This window comes from Argopecten irradians, unplaced genomic scaffold (assembly GCF_041381155.1).
Source record: "Argopecten irradians isolate NY unplaced genomic scaffold, Ai_NY scaffold_0126, whole genome shotgun sequence".
NCBI classification, from domain to species: Eukaryota; Metazoa; Mollusca; class Bivalvia; order Pectinida; family Pectinidae; genus Argopecten; species Argopecten irradians.
The window spans coordinates 54,275-72,947 of NW_027187593.1; the positions used below are offsets into that span (position 1 = coordinate 54,275).

Consider the following 18,673-nt stretch of genomic DNA (forward strand, 5'->3'; position numbering starts at 1 on the left):
TATATATATATATATATGTCTAAACGGTATGACTTACATACTTACATAATTATAAAATGCTGACAAATGTAAATTAACCGTTATTGCTATTTTGTTATTCGTCACATTCATGTACATTTGAACAAGAGGCCCAAGGGCCTTAACGGTCATCTGACTTGTTTGGCAACAGTCGTTTGTGAAGACAATGCAAGGATTATTTAAGGTACATTATATATTTACAGTATTGGACCTAGAAAAGAAGTTTAAAGTAAGTTTTAAAGGTGGTGGTCATCTCTGCTTTTGGTGCAAGGCAAAAAATTACACTGTGTGAACCATGTAAGGATCATTGCAGGCAAGTTTAAGCCAAATGGCATGAGAAGAAGTTGAATATGTGTTTTCAACGTGAGAGCTGCAATAGGCATCTGGAATATTGGATCAATTGAAAAATTTGGCATTTGGTCAGGACAATGTTAGAATCATTTCAGGCGAGTTTCAGTCAAATCACATTGGTAGAATTAGACAAAGGAAAGAAAACATACAAAAGATATTTCATCAAAACTTTTATTAGGAGTAACAGGAATTGAAAAAAATAAATGAAGGCTTATGCATCAAAACATTGTGAAAACTATAATAATATACAAAATTTGCATTAAAAAAGAAGTTATTTTGGGTTTGTGGAGTAGTATAGTTAGCTACTTGTATTTCTGTAATAACAATTGTCAATAATAAACTGAATTTAAATTAAAACAATAAAGGTTTTTTTAGATTTAGTGAATTAATTTTTGTATATTGAGTTTCTAGTAGTTGCATCTATGTATATCAGAAAGTTACAAATATAGTAAATCTGTCTTAAAATGTGTAATTTGTTGGATTTGTTAAAACGTATAGCTGATGATTTGCATAAACTACAATAAACTAAATCTAAATTTAACTAACATTTAACAGATATGTTTAGTTGTATAGTTATATATTTGCATCCATGCATTAACAAGGTACAATAATATATTAAATATTAAAACAAACAAGGTGTAACAAATTCTACAAGTTGTTTAGCGATCTATTTGCATTTATGTATCAACAATCTACAATAATGAACTAAATCTATATTCAAAGAAACAAGGTTTGACAGATTTGTCAAGTTGTATAGGTAAGTATTTGTGACCATGTATATCATCAAACTAGTTTTATGTAAAATAAAACAACAGAGGTTTGTTTGATTTCTCAAGTTATGTAGCTGGTTCTTTGTTGGATTGTTTGAGTTATCAACAAACAGCAATAATAAACTAATTCTATAATAAAACAACTAATGTTTGTATCAACAATCTACAATAATGAACTAAATCTATATTCAAAGAAACAAGGTTTGACAGATTTGTCAGGTTGTATAGGTAAGTATTTGTGACCATGTATATCATCAAACTAGTTTTATGTAAAATAAAACAACAGAGGTTTGTTTGATTTCTCAAGTTATGTAGCTGGTTGTTTGTTGGATTGTTTGAGTTATCAACAAACAGCAATAATAAACTAATTTTATAATAAAACAACTAATGTTTGTTGGATTGCTTGAGTTATAATAAAACAACTAATGTTTGTTGGATTGCTTGAGTTATCAACAAACAGCAATAATAAACTAATTCTATATTAAAACAACTAATGTCCTTGAGTTGTATAGTCAGTTATATGCGTCCATGTATATTAACAATGAAAATAATGCAACAAATCTAAAATAAAACAACCAAAGTTTGTTGGATATCCATTTTATATATACTGGTAGTTGGAAGTTTGCATTTTTGTATGTGCTAATTATATAGCGTACAAAAAAGAACAGAGGTTTGTTGGATTCCCCGAGTTGTGTAGTCAACTAAATATTTGCATCCATCCATATGTATCAACACAATTAAACTACAATAATATACTAAATCTTGACTTGAAAACAAAACACAGTTTCATCACATATACATGCATGTAAAACAGTATGAGACATTGTACGGAAATGTTTCAGTTTTTAAAATCTTGAAATTTGTCTTTGAAAATATAATACGTACCGCGGTATTTATATATGTTTTAAATTTAGTTGTTTTTAAGATTTTATAGGTGTTGTTTGTATGAATATCAGTTATAATTAATTATAACCTATTTGGTGCATTGTCTGAAGTTGATCAGGTAATTATAATAGTGAAGGTGTTTATAAAAAGTTTAAACAAAAAACAACAGTGACATAAACTTGGGGAAAAAAATTGCAAATGCCATATTTTCAATATCTGAGAAAGGTTGGGGCTGGTAATATTATTTTTTGTAAAGAGTGAGGAAGGAAATCAATGTTTGAAAGTTAAAAAATGACTTGCATCATATGTGAAGTATTGAAGATTACAATGAAAATAGATTTATATTTTGTTTTTGTGTGTATGCAAATAAACTAGTAGTGTTAATATTTAAGTAAAAGTACAATTTGAGTTAGTATTATTTAGATAAAACGCTTAATTATGAAGATATGTATTTTAACTTAGCGTTGAGACATTTTTGTAGAATGTCTCATATGTAGCAATAGGTTGTAAAGGAATGTTTCGAAATAACTGACATTTGTTTTTTTGTAGATGTGCAACTTTAAACAAAAGTACGCAGGTGAATACATTCATGTTTGACTTTAACCAAAAACACCAACTTGTTTTAGTTTGATAGTATACTGATCATGAGCATATGCATAAGAATTTGGAATTGGCACACAAAAACAAAATTTGATTATATATATTTGTACATAGTACAGTTGTGATAAAGTCTGTAAGCATGATTTTAACCAAAAACACGAACTCGTTTTGGGTATTCAGTGTTTAGCATGTGGCACAACTTGTTTTGGCATATATACTTAGAGCTTTCTTGAATGGGGTGAAAGTGTTCACGTAACTAGCAAGTTGCTATTGATTGTATGTATTGCTTATAGATTTGTCAGTAAGGATCTTTCTTCAAACTATATATATATATAAAATAAATTTGAAGAAAATTCCTTATGGACGAAATTTATAAGAAATAAAAACAATAATGACTGATTAGTGAGCACTTTTGCCCTAAAGTGAGCTGTTCAGACTGATGAGCTCCCTTGAATGGGGCGAAAGCGCTCACTAGTCAGTTGTTATTGTTTTTATTTCTTATATATATTTCCAATTTGCATATTACAGAGTTATCTGCACTTGCGGGTAGGTATTGATTGTGATGTCATGTGTTTGCGAGCGTAACGTCATACGTTTTGGTGAAGATGACGTGAATTGCGCTCACAAAATAATGACGTAACAATCTACCTACCCGCAAGGGAGCTAACTCTGTAATAAATATATATACATGTATATTAGAAATAAAAACAATTAATACTATCTGAGTTGTTATGCGATTGCTTTCTGTGCATTCAAGGGAGCTGTCATGTTTGATATTTAGAATAAAGAAAAAAGTATGTGTTTATGTAGAGTTTCAAAAATAAAATTCAACGACTTGGTTTTTATAGCACTTTTGGCATTTTATGATGGCACTTAGCTTTGGGAATATAAAAGTTAATTTTTTAAAATTTCTATGCCATATTTAGATGTTTTAGTTCAAACAAAATTAAAGGAAGCTGGTATAATTACAACAGACTTATATTGTAAAGCAACAGATGCACACAATTACCTCAATTGTTATTCTTATTTTACCACAGTATGCTATTTGAATGTCAATATACATATACATGATTGTGCAGGTGATGAATTTAATTTATCAAATAATATTCTTCACACACTGTTTTGTTGGAAGGCAAAGGAAATCATTTTTTTAAAAATATTAAAACCAAATGTCAATAGGCCATAATAGAAGATGGAGCAACTAATTATTGTTATGTGAATTTGAATGTGTGTGTACCTTGTGACGTCATGGATTGTTTAAAAAAAAAAACATTCATATTCGTGAAGAGCCATTATGAAATGGCGAAAGTACTAGAGAAAGGTCGTTAGTTTTATTTTTTATATATATATACATGTGTCTATTAATATGTAGACAATATGTAAAGTAATTAAAGATGCTCCACCGCTGACAAATGGTATTTGTTCACTATAAAAAACAGGAGCAGACGATTTAATATTTTTCTTCAGTTACAAAAGATACTTACTTTACACCATTACCACCATTGAAAAGTTTGAGCTTCTAATTTTACTTCAAGTTAAAAATATGAAAAATAATTAATTGCATCCTGAAAAAATTCCGTGACACTATATCCTATATGGAATGAAGTACTGATTGCGCATGCACAAAAGGCGAAATAAATTATTTTATATTATTTTTTGTGTTAATTAGGCATATATTTACACGATTAAACACCAATTATAGTTCAAATGATTAATATCACTTATTCTCTGTCGGCGGTGGAGCATCTTTAAGTATATGTAGAACAGTTGAGTTTAACTCATGCATCAGTAAGCATGATATTAACCAAAAAGATTAATTTGTTTCAGTTATAGAGTACTAAGCATTTGGCACAGTGACACAAGAACAGAAACTTTTTTAGACATATATGTATCAGTTGAGTTGATTGTTGAACTCTTTAAACATGATTAACCAAAAAACACGAACTCGTTTCAGGTATACAGTACTATAAGCATTTGGCACACAAAAACAAAAAGTTCTGTTAGGTTACATGTATATATGGTGATCATGAGTAGTTCTCTTGAATTTGCGGTTGTGAGACATTTTGTGTGCCAACAGAAGAAGACTCTGCATCTGGTTGTTGAAACAAAGTGTCTTCAATGTTGATGTCGTCAGAAATTATCTCAGAGATGACGCCACTGTTTGTTGAGTATTTGATGGTAAAGTGTTCCTTTAATAGGAAGTGATCTTCTAACCTATCGACATCATCGATTAGATGAGGCACATTGTTTTTTGTTACATACGAGTCCAGGGCGTTTGTGTAAATTTGGAACGTGTTTTTTTCTCCACAGTCTTCATCCAAGCAAACCATTTGTCCAACGATTGTTGTTTTTAGATGCTTTCTCATTTGTTTCATACTGCAGTTTTTGCATCTGATTGTTGGGGTGTGTGGATCTTCGTCTTCAATTAATTTGTTGCACTTCGTGTTTCCACATTTTGTCTGTTTCTTTATGGTTGTTTGGTGGATTTTGATTTTTCTTGTTTCATCCGACTCTAAAAGATGCTGCAGGTTAGTCTTTACATCTTGGACTTGCGTGATTGAGGAGATTGATGTCGCCCCAGTTGTGTTCAACATGAGGACACCGTCAAATTTTTTAGCGACAAGATTTGTTATGTAGAAGCATTTGTTTGTTTCCATTTTCTGAATGTTTTGTTCCCAGAAGGTTAATTTCATTGATGTGGTTCTGTCAGCAATTATGCCAACACGCGTCAGTTTTACGCCGTATCTCGTCGTGACCTCTTTTGCATCAGATAGGAAACCCAAGAATTGTACATGGACTGAGGCCTGTAAATAGAAAAGATAGATAGATAAACCATCAAATGATTTAGTGTAGAATAATATTAAGTAATAGCAGGTTTTTTTTAAAGTTACATTTTTACTTAAATGATTTAGCCTGTGGCAATTATGAGCCATTTTTGAAGTTATAAATTATATACCTGAACTGTATGAGACCAAATAAGTGTTCTTTTGTTGTTTTATGCCTCATGATCAATTTCAATTGCCCATGCTTAAATAATTATATAAAGCACAATTGCAAAACTACACGAAACTGTGTAGGTTTGAGAAATGTTTGTCTTAAAAGCACCATTTCATCAATTTAATTATAATGCCGTCGGTGGTTGTTAAGATTGAATACCGTATATTTAAATAACATTAAATTGTTATGTGTCCGGTAAACATATAGAAATAATAAAGTAGAATCATGTTATTAGTTAACCAGGGTATGGACGCAAAACGCCAACCAGGCATGACAATTGGATCATGAATGGCAATTACTAATTAATTAATTGTTGCATACTCAGTGAGTGACAGTGCTAGTTTAGTGTTGAGGTTTTGTCTGCAATTTGATCGGTCATTTATCGGTTGTAAATTAAACATGTTGTTTATATTAACTAAGTGTATATTATGTTTCAATTTTCAAACCTCTTTGACAATATATACATAATGCATTTGTCGTAATTTCTGCGTTGGTCAGAGTACCTTTTGATTTAAAAACTATTTTTTACAACAACATGCAGTATATAAATTATATATTAACTCAGACATCAGAAAAGTTGAAAAAAATGGCCGGATATTCGGACTGGCAAGAACTGTGAGTAACCTGGCCCCGACCAAACAAGATTTTGCCGAAGTAAACATAACTTTCTGCTAAATAGGCAGCTGTTTTCATGATTATCTTATGCAGTTTCGTTTTTGCCAGGTTTAATTTTGGTACCTGTGTATTACTTCAGAGATGTCATTTTTACCGACTTCCGGTATTTAATAATTGTCGGATGGTCGGTCCAGATTTGAAAAATGAAAAATAATTGGTGTTTAAATTGTCAATATATGCCTAATTAAGTCGAAATATGATATAGTGCTACGGAATTTTTTCAGGATGCAAACAATTTTATGCATTTTCATTTCACAGAATCCTGCATAATATACAGGTTGGGCACAAGCCTGCAGATGGGTAACAGTTACCTGTTTGCAGTAATCAATAAGTTATCCAATAGAGTAATTATGTGAAAAGAAAACGCATAATGTTGTTTTAAAAATTATTATAAAAAAATGGGCGTCATAATTTTTAGAATTCCTTACAACTGATCAAAGACTCTGTTTCTGTGGGTGAAATATCAAATTCTGTTGTCTAACTTTGTTGTAAGATGACAATTTACGTGCTCTCCATTGACTTCAGTGTATATATATAGCTATCAGGGATATTCAGTGCAAATGTCATGGTTGAAGGAGTTTTACCTGTGTTCTATTTTTAGCACCATAGTAAGCAATGTAGGTGGTTTATTTTGTGACTTTTACCAAAATTGAGACAATGAAGTATGTCCCATTTTGTTCAATAATGTGCTATATATGTTATGTTAGTAATGGTGCCATGTCAAAATTATTACGCCCTTTTTTGATAAAAAAGTTTAAAACATGCATTTTTCTTACACAATATTTCTGATTTGGGTAACTTATTGATTACTGCAAACAGGTAACTGTTACTCAAGTTGGTAACTGTTACCCATATGCAGGGCTGTGCCCAACCTGATATACGGGAGTGGTGTCCCCAACCTGACAAAGGCAATGAAAAGGCGATAAATATTTAGATTGTGTAAGTGTGTATACGTAGTGGACAATTTTCAGACATTTGAACTCCTTTTTTTTGTTTTGTCGTACTCAGATAGTTCACATATTCAAATTTGTTCAATGCAATAACATTTCAACTCACCGACATATCCTCGTTTGTTACTTTTTCTAGCACCATGTCGTTGTTGGTGGATTGTTGAGCCCGAGGTGATATCGCATCTTTTTTGAAAGGTAGGGATTCTCCGCTGATCTCTAAATTGGTTTTGTGGTTGACGATGATATCAACATTACCGTCATTTCCAGGCGACAAACGCACATTAGAGAGTTTAATGGGGGATTGCATCGCCGCAGCCTTTGCATAGATGGGATGTTTATCGGGTGCAAATGAAACGATCTTTTTGACGTCGGATTTTCCCATTTGGAATTTCGCTTTAAAATAACGTGTTTTTCCTGATTGTGAGGTTTCTACATCCGTAAGGTCATACATATATCCAAGCACTGACTGTGTATCTTCAAATAGTTTCCGTTTGGCCATGATACGTTTGGATTGTTTATGTCTACTCAGAGTCTGCTGGTGTGAAACTGGCGGGAAATTGTGTAGTGTATATTTAGCAGTCGGAAATGTTCGTAATTTTCCGTCACATATACGGAAATACACGAAGACTGTCGAGAAGTCCGGAAACGACCCGTTCGGAAGTAGTCGGTGAAGTGAAGAGTTTACGTGCCGGGACGTATAGTAATCGTTTCTGGGCAGGCGAAAAGATAGGAAGAGCAAAGTATGTAGAGAAAGCAGAGTGAGGAGTCGTCTGCTATACCTATATATCTATTAATTTGGAAGACGACTCCTAGATCTTAATAGGTCCTATCATGTTGTAGTCGGGTTCAGCATAGCTAGTAGTAGACTGGATTACTTGCCTTAGTACCAATTCTGTCCGCTAGACTGCGCTCATAAATACTATGTATATCGGTGCGAAGCCTAGCGGACCGAGGGTAGAAAAACTACGGCAGGCAATCCAGTCTGGTTTATTATGTAAAATGTAGTGGATTGTTATGATTTCAACTGGTATTTGGAGTGGTATATATTCGGATATTTTTGAAAACCTTTTGCATTGTCTCCAAACCCTCTAAAATCAAACGCTTCCTTTATCAGTGCAGCAAGTGACTAACACATACAGTATTGCTTTAATGTATGTGTCATGTACATTTGGGGCTGAACTTGGGCTGAATAAAGGGACTTTTTCTTGGAGAGATTTTGCTGTATTTTCCCAATGTTATGTAAATACTTTCTTTTCAAATAAAGAGGAAGTGTCTCAACTATACATGTTTCAAGAAACATGAAATGTAGTTTGTTCTCAATTCTAAAGGTACAGGCTCCTGAAATTATTGAGTAAAAACAAGGACATAGTCACTTATAAATCCTTGGTAAAAATTACTGCACAGGTAGGGCTTAGCGGGAAACAACATTTTTCAAGAAACAAATCAATTTCAATGGTGTTTTCAGTTTGATGTAATATTACTAAATTTCTTTCTTTACATACAACAAAAATATGCATCTATATAAGCAAATGATTTATTTTCAGGTATTTGAGTCTAGAATCAGCAACATGCTATACAAATGACATGAAACAAGAACACACAGAGAATAAATTAATTAAGAACTGATGATCTTATTTTGAAAGCTCCTAATATTAATACAAATGTAATGCAATAAGTATAAGGAGAACAAAGTGCTGCTAGGATACAATTACAATAGGAAGAAGGAGAAAGATAGGAAATTCCTTACTAATGAAAATCAAAAGCTTCAGTAAGGAAAATCCAAGCTGGTATTGAATGATGGAGTATACATAGTAAATGTATTGAATGCTAAATAAACCTTGGTGACTTAAAGATATCAAGACATCTAAAAATGCAAACCAAAACAGGTGACATAATATTCTAAAATACAAAAAAAATTGTACAAGTGCTGAATTTGATTCTTAAAGGGAAATTGATGTTCATGTACAGTTTGAGAATATCCCATATGATATTATCATATGTAAATGGTATGTTTTACTATAATAATTGCTGATTTGTTTTAAAAATGTGAAGTTCATGATTGCACTTATTTGGTACATTATTATATTGTATGTAAAACAATAATTCACTAAATGCTACTAAATTGTGTATAAAAGCAGTTACAAAAAATAAATATCATACCTGGTAACTTAAAAAGGCAGCATTTTTTTTATAAGATATATGGAATGACTGTTTTGTAAATTATGATTATGGTTAGTTATCATGGAAGGGAAAAACAAGCTATGATTATTGCTAGTGACATGAAAAGTGTACCATAGCTAATAATTGATATATGCACAATATATTTCAAGAGCAATAAAACATTCTCTTTGTGTATTTGATGAAAGTTTTTAAGAAAATATTGATGAAGTAGACAATACATTCACATGGAGTAATCCATAAGTGGAATATTTACACATATTAGCTTGTAACATGTGTAATCATGACAAAAAAACATCTATCCTGTTCACTTCCATTTTACTACATTAAATGTAGTTTGATTTATACAATTCATCAGTAGAGAGTGAGTTTACGAGCATTTTAGAGCTGCGGCAGTGACCCCTCTACCTGATACTTACCTTTCTTTATTTATGAAATGAAGCTTTCATGGATAGAGTTAATGACAATTTGTTTAAAACTGCTCAAGTATTGTACTTCATGTTAGTTCTTTAGTATGCAATGTAATTTTTCTTATAGTTCACTTTCCAGTGTTTGACCCAACATTAAGAGACTGGATAATAAGCCTTACAGATTTCAATAGATATGTATAAATTCTTTCTACATCCATATTGAATCTTTTATGAGTCTTGATATCTATGTGCATAACAAAACAATGCTGCAAAGTTGCATAAAGATAGATAGTATTGTTAAATATTAGAGGTAGAAGTTTTATTGAAAATATATGAATATATAGTGAATTCTTTTGATATGAAAAATAGGAAGAGGTTCAAATACATGTATTAGCATAGAAACCTTAGAATAATGAATGGAACATGTAAATAAGATTTAAGTTTGGTGAAAAATTGCAATTATGTTATTAAAACTTGGAATCCTGGAATATTTCCTATACATTTTATATGAAAATTCACCAATTGGTCCTAAGAGAACAATCTTCTTTTGTACTGAACATAACTGTTTGACAACACATGGCCATATGCATATAATACCAGATTCAACAAGCAGTAAAGTACACGATTGTCAAAGATTGTTAAAAATTATTTTTAAAAAACCTTCATATTGGCCACTGCAATAAAAGGTGAAAATATTACATGTACAGCAGTTTTTTATAATTAAGTTCAAATATTTTAACTTCACATTTCATATACAAATAGATTTTGTAAATTAAATTATTAAACTCTTAAATAGAAGCAAGTTGATTTATTTATAAACTAAGTTAAATAGACAAAAGGAAATGAAAAAAAAAAGATTTCTTGGATAACATAATGCAAATTAAACAAAACAAATTATATCAGTATATCATTTCATCAGCATATCATGTGCGACAGTTTTATCATCATGTAAGCAGAACAAGGATTTAATTCAACAGTTTTATAGATACATTAAACCTTAATTAAATCTAATTAAATTAAACAAACTTTCTGCAGTGAACTTGATTCTCAATATACGAAAACATCCATACAAGAAATGGTGTATGGTAAACAGATGGACAAATATATTGTCTTTCTAGGCTATTACCGTAAATTGAGTATTTCTACCCATAAATATATTTTGGGTGATTGGAATAAAAAAGGATGCTTTTAAATTTTGCATTTCTTGTGCTATATATCAAATTAAGCAGTTATCAGTGTTTAATGCACGAATCAACAGTGTAAACCACTGTGTTCATATTTCCAGTTTGATGTAATCCTTATTTATTTCATGCAAAGCAATACTAAGATACCCTTTTTTTTCCTTCGCAGTTAAATTTGCGCATTAAATTTCCAACATCCAAATTATTGCAATTTACAGTATATAGAAATACTCAATGCAACCGACTGCCATGTAGATGTTCACTACGTAGGCGTCACAAGCATAGGGTTAAACGTTGGTGGAAACCCATTCTCTGACAAACCACCCAGTCGATGTAATTGACATACATCTCATTAATGAGATGTATGTCAATAACATCACCAATAGTCAAAGGCGGGTTTTAAGTAATGGATTTGACAGTACAATACACCATATTATGGTCAGACCAATATGCTTCCAACACACCAGTTTCTCTCTCGCTAAAATTTGTAAATATCAAATCCAATTGTGACTTCATTTTAGTAGTTGACTGATTGATACTTTGTGTGCAGTGGAATGTTGATTCCATAAACCTTATGAAAGTGTTACATCCAGCTTTTGTTAAATCTACATTGAAATCTCCCATAATGACAAGGTTTTCATTTAACTTTAAAAGTGGTACCAAGTGGTCCTTCATGATAGTATAAAAGTGTGAAATAGGACAAGCAGGTTTTTTGTAAATAACAACACATTGCACTTCAGAATCACACAGGTTGAATGACAGGTAAGAAAATTCAATGTTTTCTGTGGAATAATTTTCATATTTGCTGACATGTGAAGAGGATTTGACAAATGTAATGAGTCCATGATGAGGTCTAGTCTGCGAATGCAAGGCGTCATTTCTGAACATATTAAACCCTTGTAAGTGAAATGCATCATTTCTATCACTACTACAAAGCCAAGACTCAGCTATTCCAACTACATCAGCTGCATAAACATTGGGGTCAGACTTTATGTCGGGAAAATGTTTGTGAAATGATCTAGCATTGTTGAAAAGAAATTTACCCTGCATTTCAACATTATATAGTGGAGTAAAACACAACTTTAATCCATTGTCATTTAATCTTTGCATCTCTGTATCAACATCATTGTCTTTTGATAGACTTCCTTCATTGAAATCAATGATGTGTAAGTTGTTCAGTGATCTAACTCGAGAGAGTGCTACATAATGAATGTGTGGAATTTTGCGTTTTTACTTTGTGACAAACTTACTACAACTTTGTCAAGGGTTGCACCTTGTGCCTTGTGAACAGTTTTTGCAGCAGAAGGTTGAAGTGGAAACTGTATTCTTTCAAATGTTTTTCTGTTATACATAAAAGTACGTTTTGTTTCAAAGATGGGTGTCCAGGATTTTTCTATATTATTTCCAAATAAATGCTGGTATTGATTTCTTCTCATTGCTCCAATTTTTTCTTCGCCAAATAATACCCATACAATTGCTGGTCTGACAGCTGAATGTTTATATTCGATGTGTTTTACCACGCATGTACTGCCATTTGTCAACCCATCAGCAACATCAATGTTTACAGAAATATCATATATCATATTGACAGCAACAGTTAAATTAGTTTTCAATTGTCCAGTATTGGCTTGTTTGTCTGGAAGATTTTCTATCAGGGTCTTTTTCACATCTTGTGACAGTTTGGTTTGTGATAAAACATCTGTATCAGCTTTGACATTTACTTTACTTGTAGCAAGATTTTGCATGAAATTATTATTAAAATCATCAACAAATTTATTTTCAATGAAAAGATGAGGAGCTGCGTGTGGGTAATGCATTGCGCTTACTTCAATTTGACGTGATAGAATTAATTGTTTGTCTTCATTTGTCAACTGATTGTGTCGCAGTCTGTTAAGTAGTTCAGAAAATTTAAGGTCATCTTTTTGTCGCATTATTTCAGTAAGCTCAAACATTGTAAAGTGTTCTTTCCACAGGTTTTTTGCAAGGCCTTGGCCTGGACATGACAGGTCTTTGAAAATCCAGGAATCTCCAACTGGCGAAAGCTGGTACAAATCACCAACAGCAATTATACTGACACCTCCAAAATCTTGTTTAGTACCAGTCAACTGTTGCAGTCTCTCATGGATAAATGCTAGTAGCTTGTTTCCAACCATTGATATCTCATCTATGATGATAACAGAAAGATTTCTGTACTTTGTTCTGTAGGTGTTCATTCATCTGCATACATGTTTTGCTGTGTTTGGTACATTTTTTTGTGAAATGCTGATGCAATGGTCATTCCGTTGATGTTATATGCTGCTTTTCCTGTATATGCACATAATAAAATTCGAACATCATCCGGATTTTCTCCTTCTTCTGAACAAAGAGCTCTATGCAAAGTCTGATAAATGGTTTCAATAACAACTGATTTTCCTGTTCCTGCACCTCCAGTTAAAAATGCATACAGTGGTTCATCTCTATGTTGGATCCAGTGACTGACATGGTTGTGAAATTCTCTTTGTTTGCAATTTAAAGACTGTAGGAGTCTATGGTATTGTTGTTCAGAGATTCGGACTGGGCTCGTTTGCACATCCGAGGTTTTAGCAGGTAACCCAATATCTGGACCTATATCATACTCTTTATGACATTGTGTGTCTGGATCAAAATGTACAAACTGCTCTGAAGGCTGTGGACCTATGTCTGCATCTTCTGCTTCATTATGCTCTGTATTTGGAGCAACTTCATCGAAATCATCAAGTTCACATTCTGCTTGAAGTCTGGCTTGTTCCAGTTCATCAACAAAGTTTTCATATTTCTTTTGTATTAGCATTAATGATGTTAGCTTGTTTCTATAATGCTGTTCGAAGGTTGTGTACCCATTAATTATGTCGGTACTCTCATTGCGCCATGGCAGGAAAAGAAGAATTCTTTCTCGAAAGTACTGTTCAGAGTTAGTTTTCTTGCTGTAACCAACATATCGTATAACTCTTTTGTTCTTTCTTCTTCGTATCTTAATTCCGTTCTTTAAGTGAACTAAAACATCTTCCTGTTCAAAGTTTTCTTCTCAAATGTATCATCTTCATTGTGTTCCGATATTTTATCTGCCCTTGGAAATTCTTCCTTAGGAAATGATACTTCAAGTTCAGATACTACATCTGCTAAACACCAATTCTCAAGTTGTTTTGGTCTTTTACTGTACCTAGTAATCATATTATCTGCTTTGATATCAAGTTGAATTCTCAGGCAGATTTTCCAAATCTTCTTGACTTTTCAAGAGAAACACCCTTTCATCAGGAGGGGAAGTATTTATAAAAACAACATCTCTTGTAGCTTGTGTGAGTGGCATTTGCAGAATCAAGTAACTAGCTTCTTGGCACTGACTTCGACAAAGTTCAAGAACTTATTGCCTATATGCCTGACTTGACGTCTTAGGTCCATATTTCCTTCTACTGCTTCTTGTGAGGCTTTTTCAAGTAAAGCACTAATACCTCTCTGAGACTTACTGATGTAAGATACTATGTAGGTAGCACATGCGTAGGGATCTAAAACAAACTGAATGTCTAGGTTTGCATGCCATGCCTGGAGTATTGCTAGATTGTAGTAATTCACCCTCATTTCAGCAGGGTTTCTCCTGAGAAAATATTTTAGGACCTTTCAGTGATGCTCTGATACATTTTATATATTCTGTCTCTTCCATTTGCACTATTGTTTGTAAAAAATCTAGAAAACTTAAACTGCAGCCATCTTTGTATTCATTCATTTTCTTCTGAAGATCTGTGTATTTTTTTCTATATTCTGCAACATCAGTTTCCAGTGGTTCTAGAAGCATAGTTCTTGGTAAAGGAGGTAATGGAAACCCAAATCTACACACTGGTTTACCACCTTTTTTGCAGGTTTTAGAATGTTTATGAACCTGAAGTTGTACTAGTTCTGCTAGTTCAGAATTGTCTGTTTGTAAAGAGCAGGTAATATATTTGTCAACATATGCAATGAGGCTTTCTACATTATCGTCTGGATATCTTGGGGCATTGTCAGTCCATAAAAGCATATGAATGTGTGGTGAGCCTCTGTTTTGGAATTCTACTCTACGAAATGTGTCGGTGACATCACCAATAGGATTGTGTTGACTTTTTAGGAACGAGTTGACAAAAAGTTGAACTCTGTTGTCAAAAAATCTTGCACAGGTAACAGGATCTTTTTGAACTAAATTTGTTTTAAAATTCCAGTCTGCTTTTCTAAGATCATCGTTTGACAGAGTTTTCCCATCTAACTGAGCCAAAGTTTTGAGAAGATCAGGCCATCTTGTATCTGCTGATGATAAAGACATGAACCATGTAGGCAGACCAAGTTGTCTTATCATTGCAAAAACATCTTTCTTTTTTGATGACAGGTATGCTGGAGAATTGCGTAATGTTCTGAATATGTAATAGCCTTCATTCAACCTCACGATTTCATTTGTTGTTGATGAATCTCTTGCTTGACCTGCAGTCAGAGTTTTGCCATCAGATTTACATCGCCGAAGCGCAAGGTTGACTTTGTCACTTATTTGTTTTGCTTGTATTTTTTTCAACTTGAAAAATATGTTTGGAACAGAATGAGCAGCCCTCCTATCAACACTTCTCAGTTCCCATTTAGCAATATCACTGTAATGAACAGGAGTTTGGCGTTCAGTGTTTTCTTTCCTTTTCTGACCACAAAATATTGTTGGGAAACAAAGATATTCTGCATCTTTATCTTCATACAAACTAAGGGGTCTTTGGTTTTCACCAGGTGCAAATACATACACTTTATTGGTATCAGTGTCAGCTTCATCAACAAGTGTATCAGAATTTCCTTGGATACATTCATCTGATGAAATTTCACAAAACTGGTCTTCAGCAGTTTCAATTTCTCTGTCATCATTTAATTGTGATTTACCAGTGTATTCAGATATTATCTCACTTGGATCACTCTGAACATCATCTTTCCATGAAGTGTTGATACTTAATCCTGCATTTTTATACATCTCGCTATTTTCCATTAGCCATTGTAGTGCATTCATAACAGCATTTGGGCGAACATTTTCAGTAAAGCAGGCCGATTTATGAGATAAACGTTTTTTTCAACTTAACTGCAATGGTTACATGCTCATCAATCTGTCTTGGTAAAGCATTTACTGTTGGTTGAATGTCAACAGGCACATTTACCACATTTCCTTTAGCTGACAGCTGACCTCCTCTAGGCAACTCTCTTATTTGCATAAAAGGTATTCTCTGTGATATCAGTCTTTCTTCAAGAGGGTGCAACTGCAACACATCTGGCTTTGTAGGCCATATCATTCCATTTTTTCGAGAGAGTCTTGGAATTTTTTCCTCCTTCAGTGATGCTAAACAAGTTCTGCACAGCCATTCTTCCTCATTTTGTGATTTCAATCCTGTACAATAGGTTTTACTTTGTTCACTGATATTTGTATTAGAAAGCTTAACAACACTCCGTGGAAACCATGTTTGATGGCAACATGTACACACAAAAAGTGGACCTTCTGCTGCGTTTTTGTGGAATTTTTTCAATACATTGTTCAATAGATTCACCCATTTTTCTTTTTATTGAAAGTTCTGCCTCATGTTCGCAAAAATCGCTGTATGTTCGTTTAATACCTTTTACAACTTTGTCCTTGTCCCTTTCATTATTTCTAAACCTTTTCCGACTTTCTTGTTTCAATACTCTTTCACAGTCTAATTGCAGTGGATCCATTCGTTTTAATTTCTTTGCTTGCATCTCTTGCTCACAAAACTCTTGGTCTTCTCTTGCTTTTCTCTTACTTTTTAAAGTGTTTTGTTTAGTTTTGATTTTCATGTCAGGTTTTTGTCTAGCAGCTTTTTGTGCTTTATATTCTTGCTCACAAAACTCTTTGTCTTCTCTTGCTTTTCTCTTACTGTTTAAAGTGTTTTGTTTAGTTTTAATTTTCATGTCAGGTTTTGTCTAGCAGCTTTTTGTGCTTTATACTCTTGCTCACAAAACTCTTTGTCTTCTCTTGCTTTTCTCTTACTTTTTAAAGTGTTTTGTTTAGTTTTAATTTTCATGTCAGGTTTTTGTCTAGCAGCTTTTTGTGCTTTATATCTTGCTCACAAAACTCTTTGTCTTCTCTTGCATTTCTCATACTTTTTAAAGTGTTTTGTTTGTTTTAATTTTATGTCAGTTTTTCTAGCAGTTTTGTGCTTTTTTTTGCTTACAAACTCTTTGTCTTCTTTGCTTTCTCATACTTTTTAAAGTGTTTTGTTTAGTTTTAATTTCATGTCAGGTTTTTGTCTAGCAGCTTTTTTGTGCTTGATACTCTTGCTCACAAAACTCTTGGTCTTCTCTTGCTTTTCTTTTACTTTTTAAAGTGTTTTGTTTAGTTTTAATTTTCATGTCAGGTTTTTGTCTAGCAGCTTTTTGTGCTTTATACTCTTGCTCACAAAACTCTTGGTCTTCTCTTGCTTTTCTCATACTTTTTAAAGTGTTTTGTTTAGTTTTAATTTTCATGTCAGGTTTTTGTCTAGCAGCTTTTTGTGCTTTATACTCTTGCTCACAAAACTGTTTGTTTTCTCTTGCTTTTCTCATACTTTTTAAAGTGTTTTGTTTATTAATCATTTTCCTTTGTGGGTTTTGTCGTGTGGCTCTTTGAGCTGCAAGCTCCTTTTTCACAATGTTTCTCCGATGTCCTCACTTTCTTCATGGCTTTTTCTGTGTACTTTCTATCCTTGATTCTATAATCTTCACTTGCCCTACGTTTTTTCATGTAGTTATTCATGTATTGCTTTCTTTCTGATTTAAAGTCTAAATCCTTTGTGCTTTGTAGCAATTTATTTTTAGTCATATTTGTTTGGTACTGAAAATATTTGTCCAACAGTGTCTGCTTGTTTTTTGAACTGTTAATTACATTCCTCGCTTCGTAGATTATTGAATCCAAATATCTTTCCTTGTTTTCCTTTAAGCTTGTATCTTTCTGCATATCAGGAACTGTGACATTTGGGGGAAATATATTTTTTTCAATGTGATGATGTTCAACAGAAGCAGCTGTTACTTCAAAACATATCTTGTGGTGAATGGTTCATTGACCTTGCCAGGTTTATGCAATGACAATACACCTCTTGAACATTATGGAGAAATTTGAGAATACTGCTCCCATCTGAAATTTGCAAGCCTGATCTATTTCTAGAGTGTGAATCAAATACAAAATATCCTGCTGTTTGCTTGACAACAATAAACGTGTTACCTTTGAATGTAATAAATGCACCATGGACGTTTTCTTGATCTAAAGCAATCTGCAGTGCTTCAAACAGTGTTACAAACTGAAAATGATCCAAATTCTCGACATATTCCAAAGGTACCTGATAGTGATTCTTGAAACTCTCTATTTTGAACATTTTTTCATTGTATTCTATATGTCGTGGGTATATCTGGTATAGAGAGATAATCGTAATTCATTGTGGAACTTTGTCTTAGATACCCATCGAAATATTTCATCTCCTTTTATAAGAGTATGGTCTAAATCAACAGCTGTCCAGAGACTCATTGTTTTCTCTCTACTATTATAGAAGAGCAGATATACTGTTAAGTTCACACTGCAGATAATCTGTGATGGCCCTGAAATTTCGCCTTGAATAGTATCACAATTATGTACACAATTGCTCATAATGTTATAGTTTCCTGAATAG

General features: G+C 32.8%; 1 protein-coding gene across 1 annotated transcript; it reads right to left on the reverse strand.

The window, feature by feature from the left end:
- Nucleotides 1-3,282: 3,282 nt before the first annotated feature.
- Nucleotides 3,283-5,750, reverse strand: LOC138311816 (uncharacterized). Its single transcript, XM_069253000.1, has one exon. It carries the CDS (start codon nucleotides 5,555-5,557, stop codon nucleotides 4,649-4,651), a length of 909 nt encoding a protein of 302 aa, XP_069109101.1. The 5' UTR covers nucleotides 5,558-5,750; the 3' UTR covers nucleotides 3,283-4,648.
- Between the last annotated feature and the right edge of the window lie 12,923 nt (nucleotides 5,751-18,673).

Coding starts and splice junctions, on each gene's coding strand:
- LOC138311816 (XM_069253000.1), bottom strand. CDS start 5,557: ATGGCTCATAATTGCCACAGGCTAAATCATTTAAGTAAAAATGTAACT.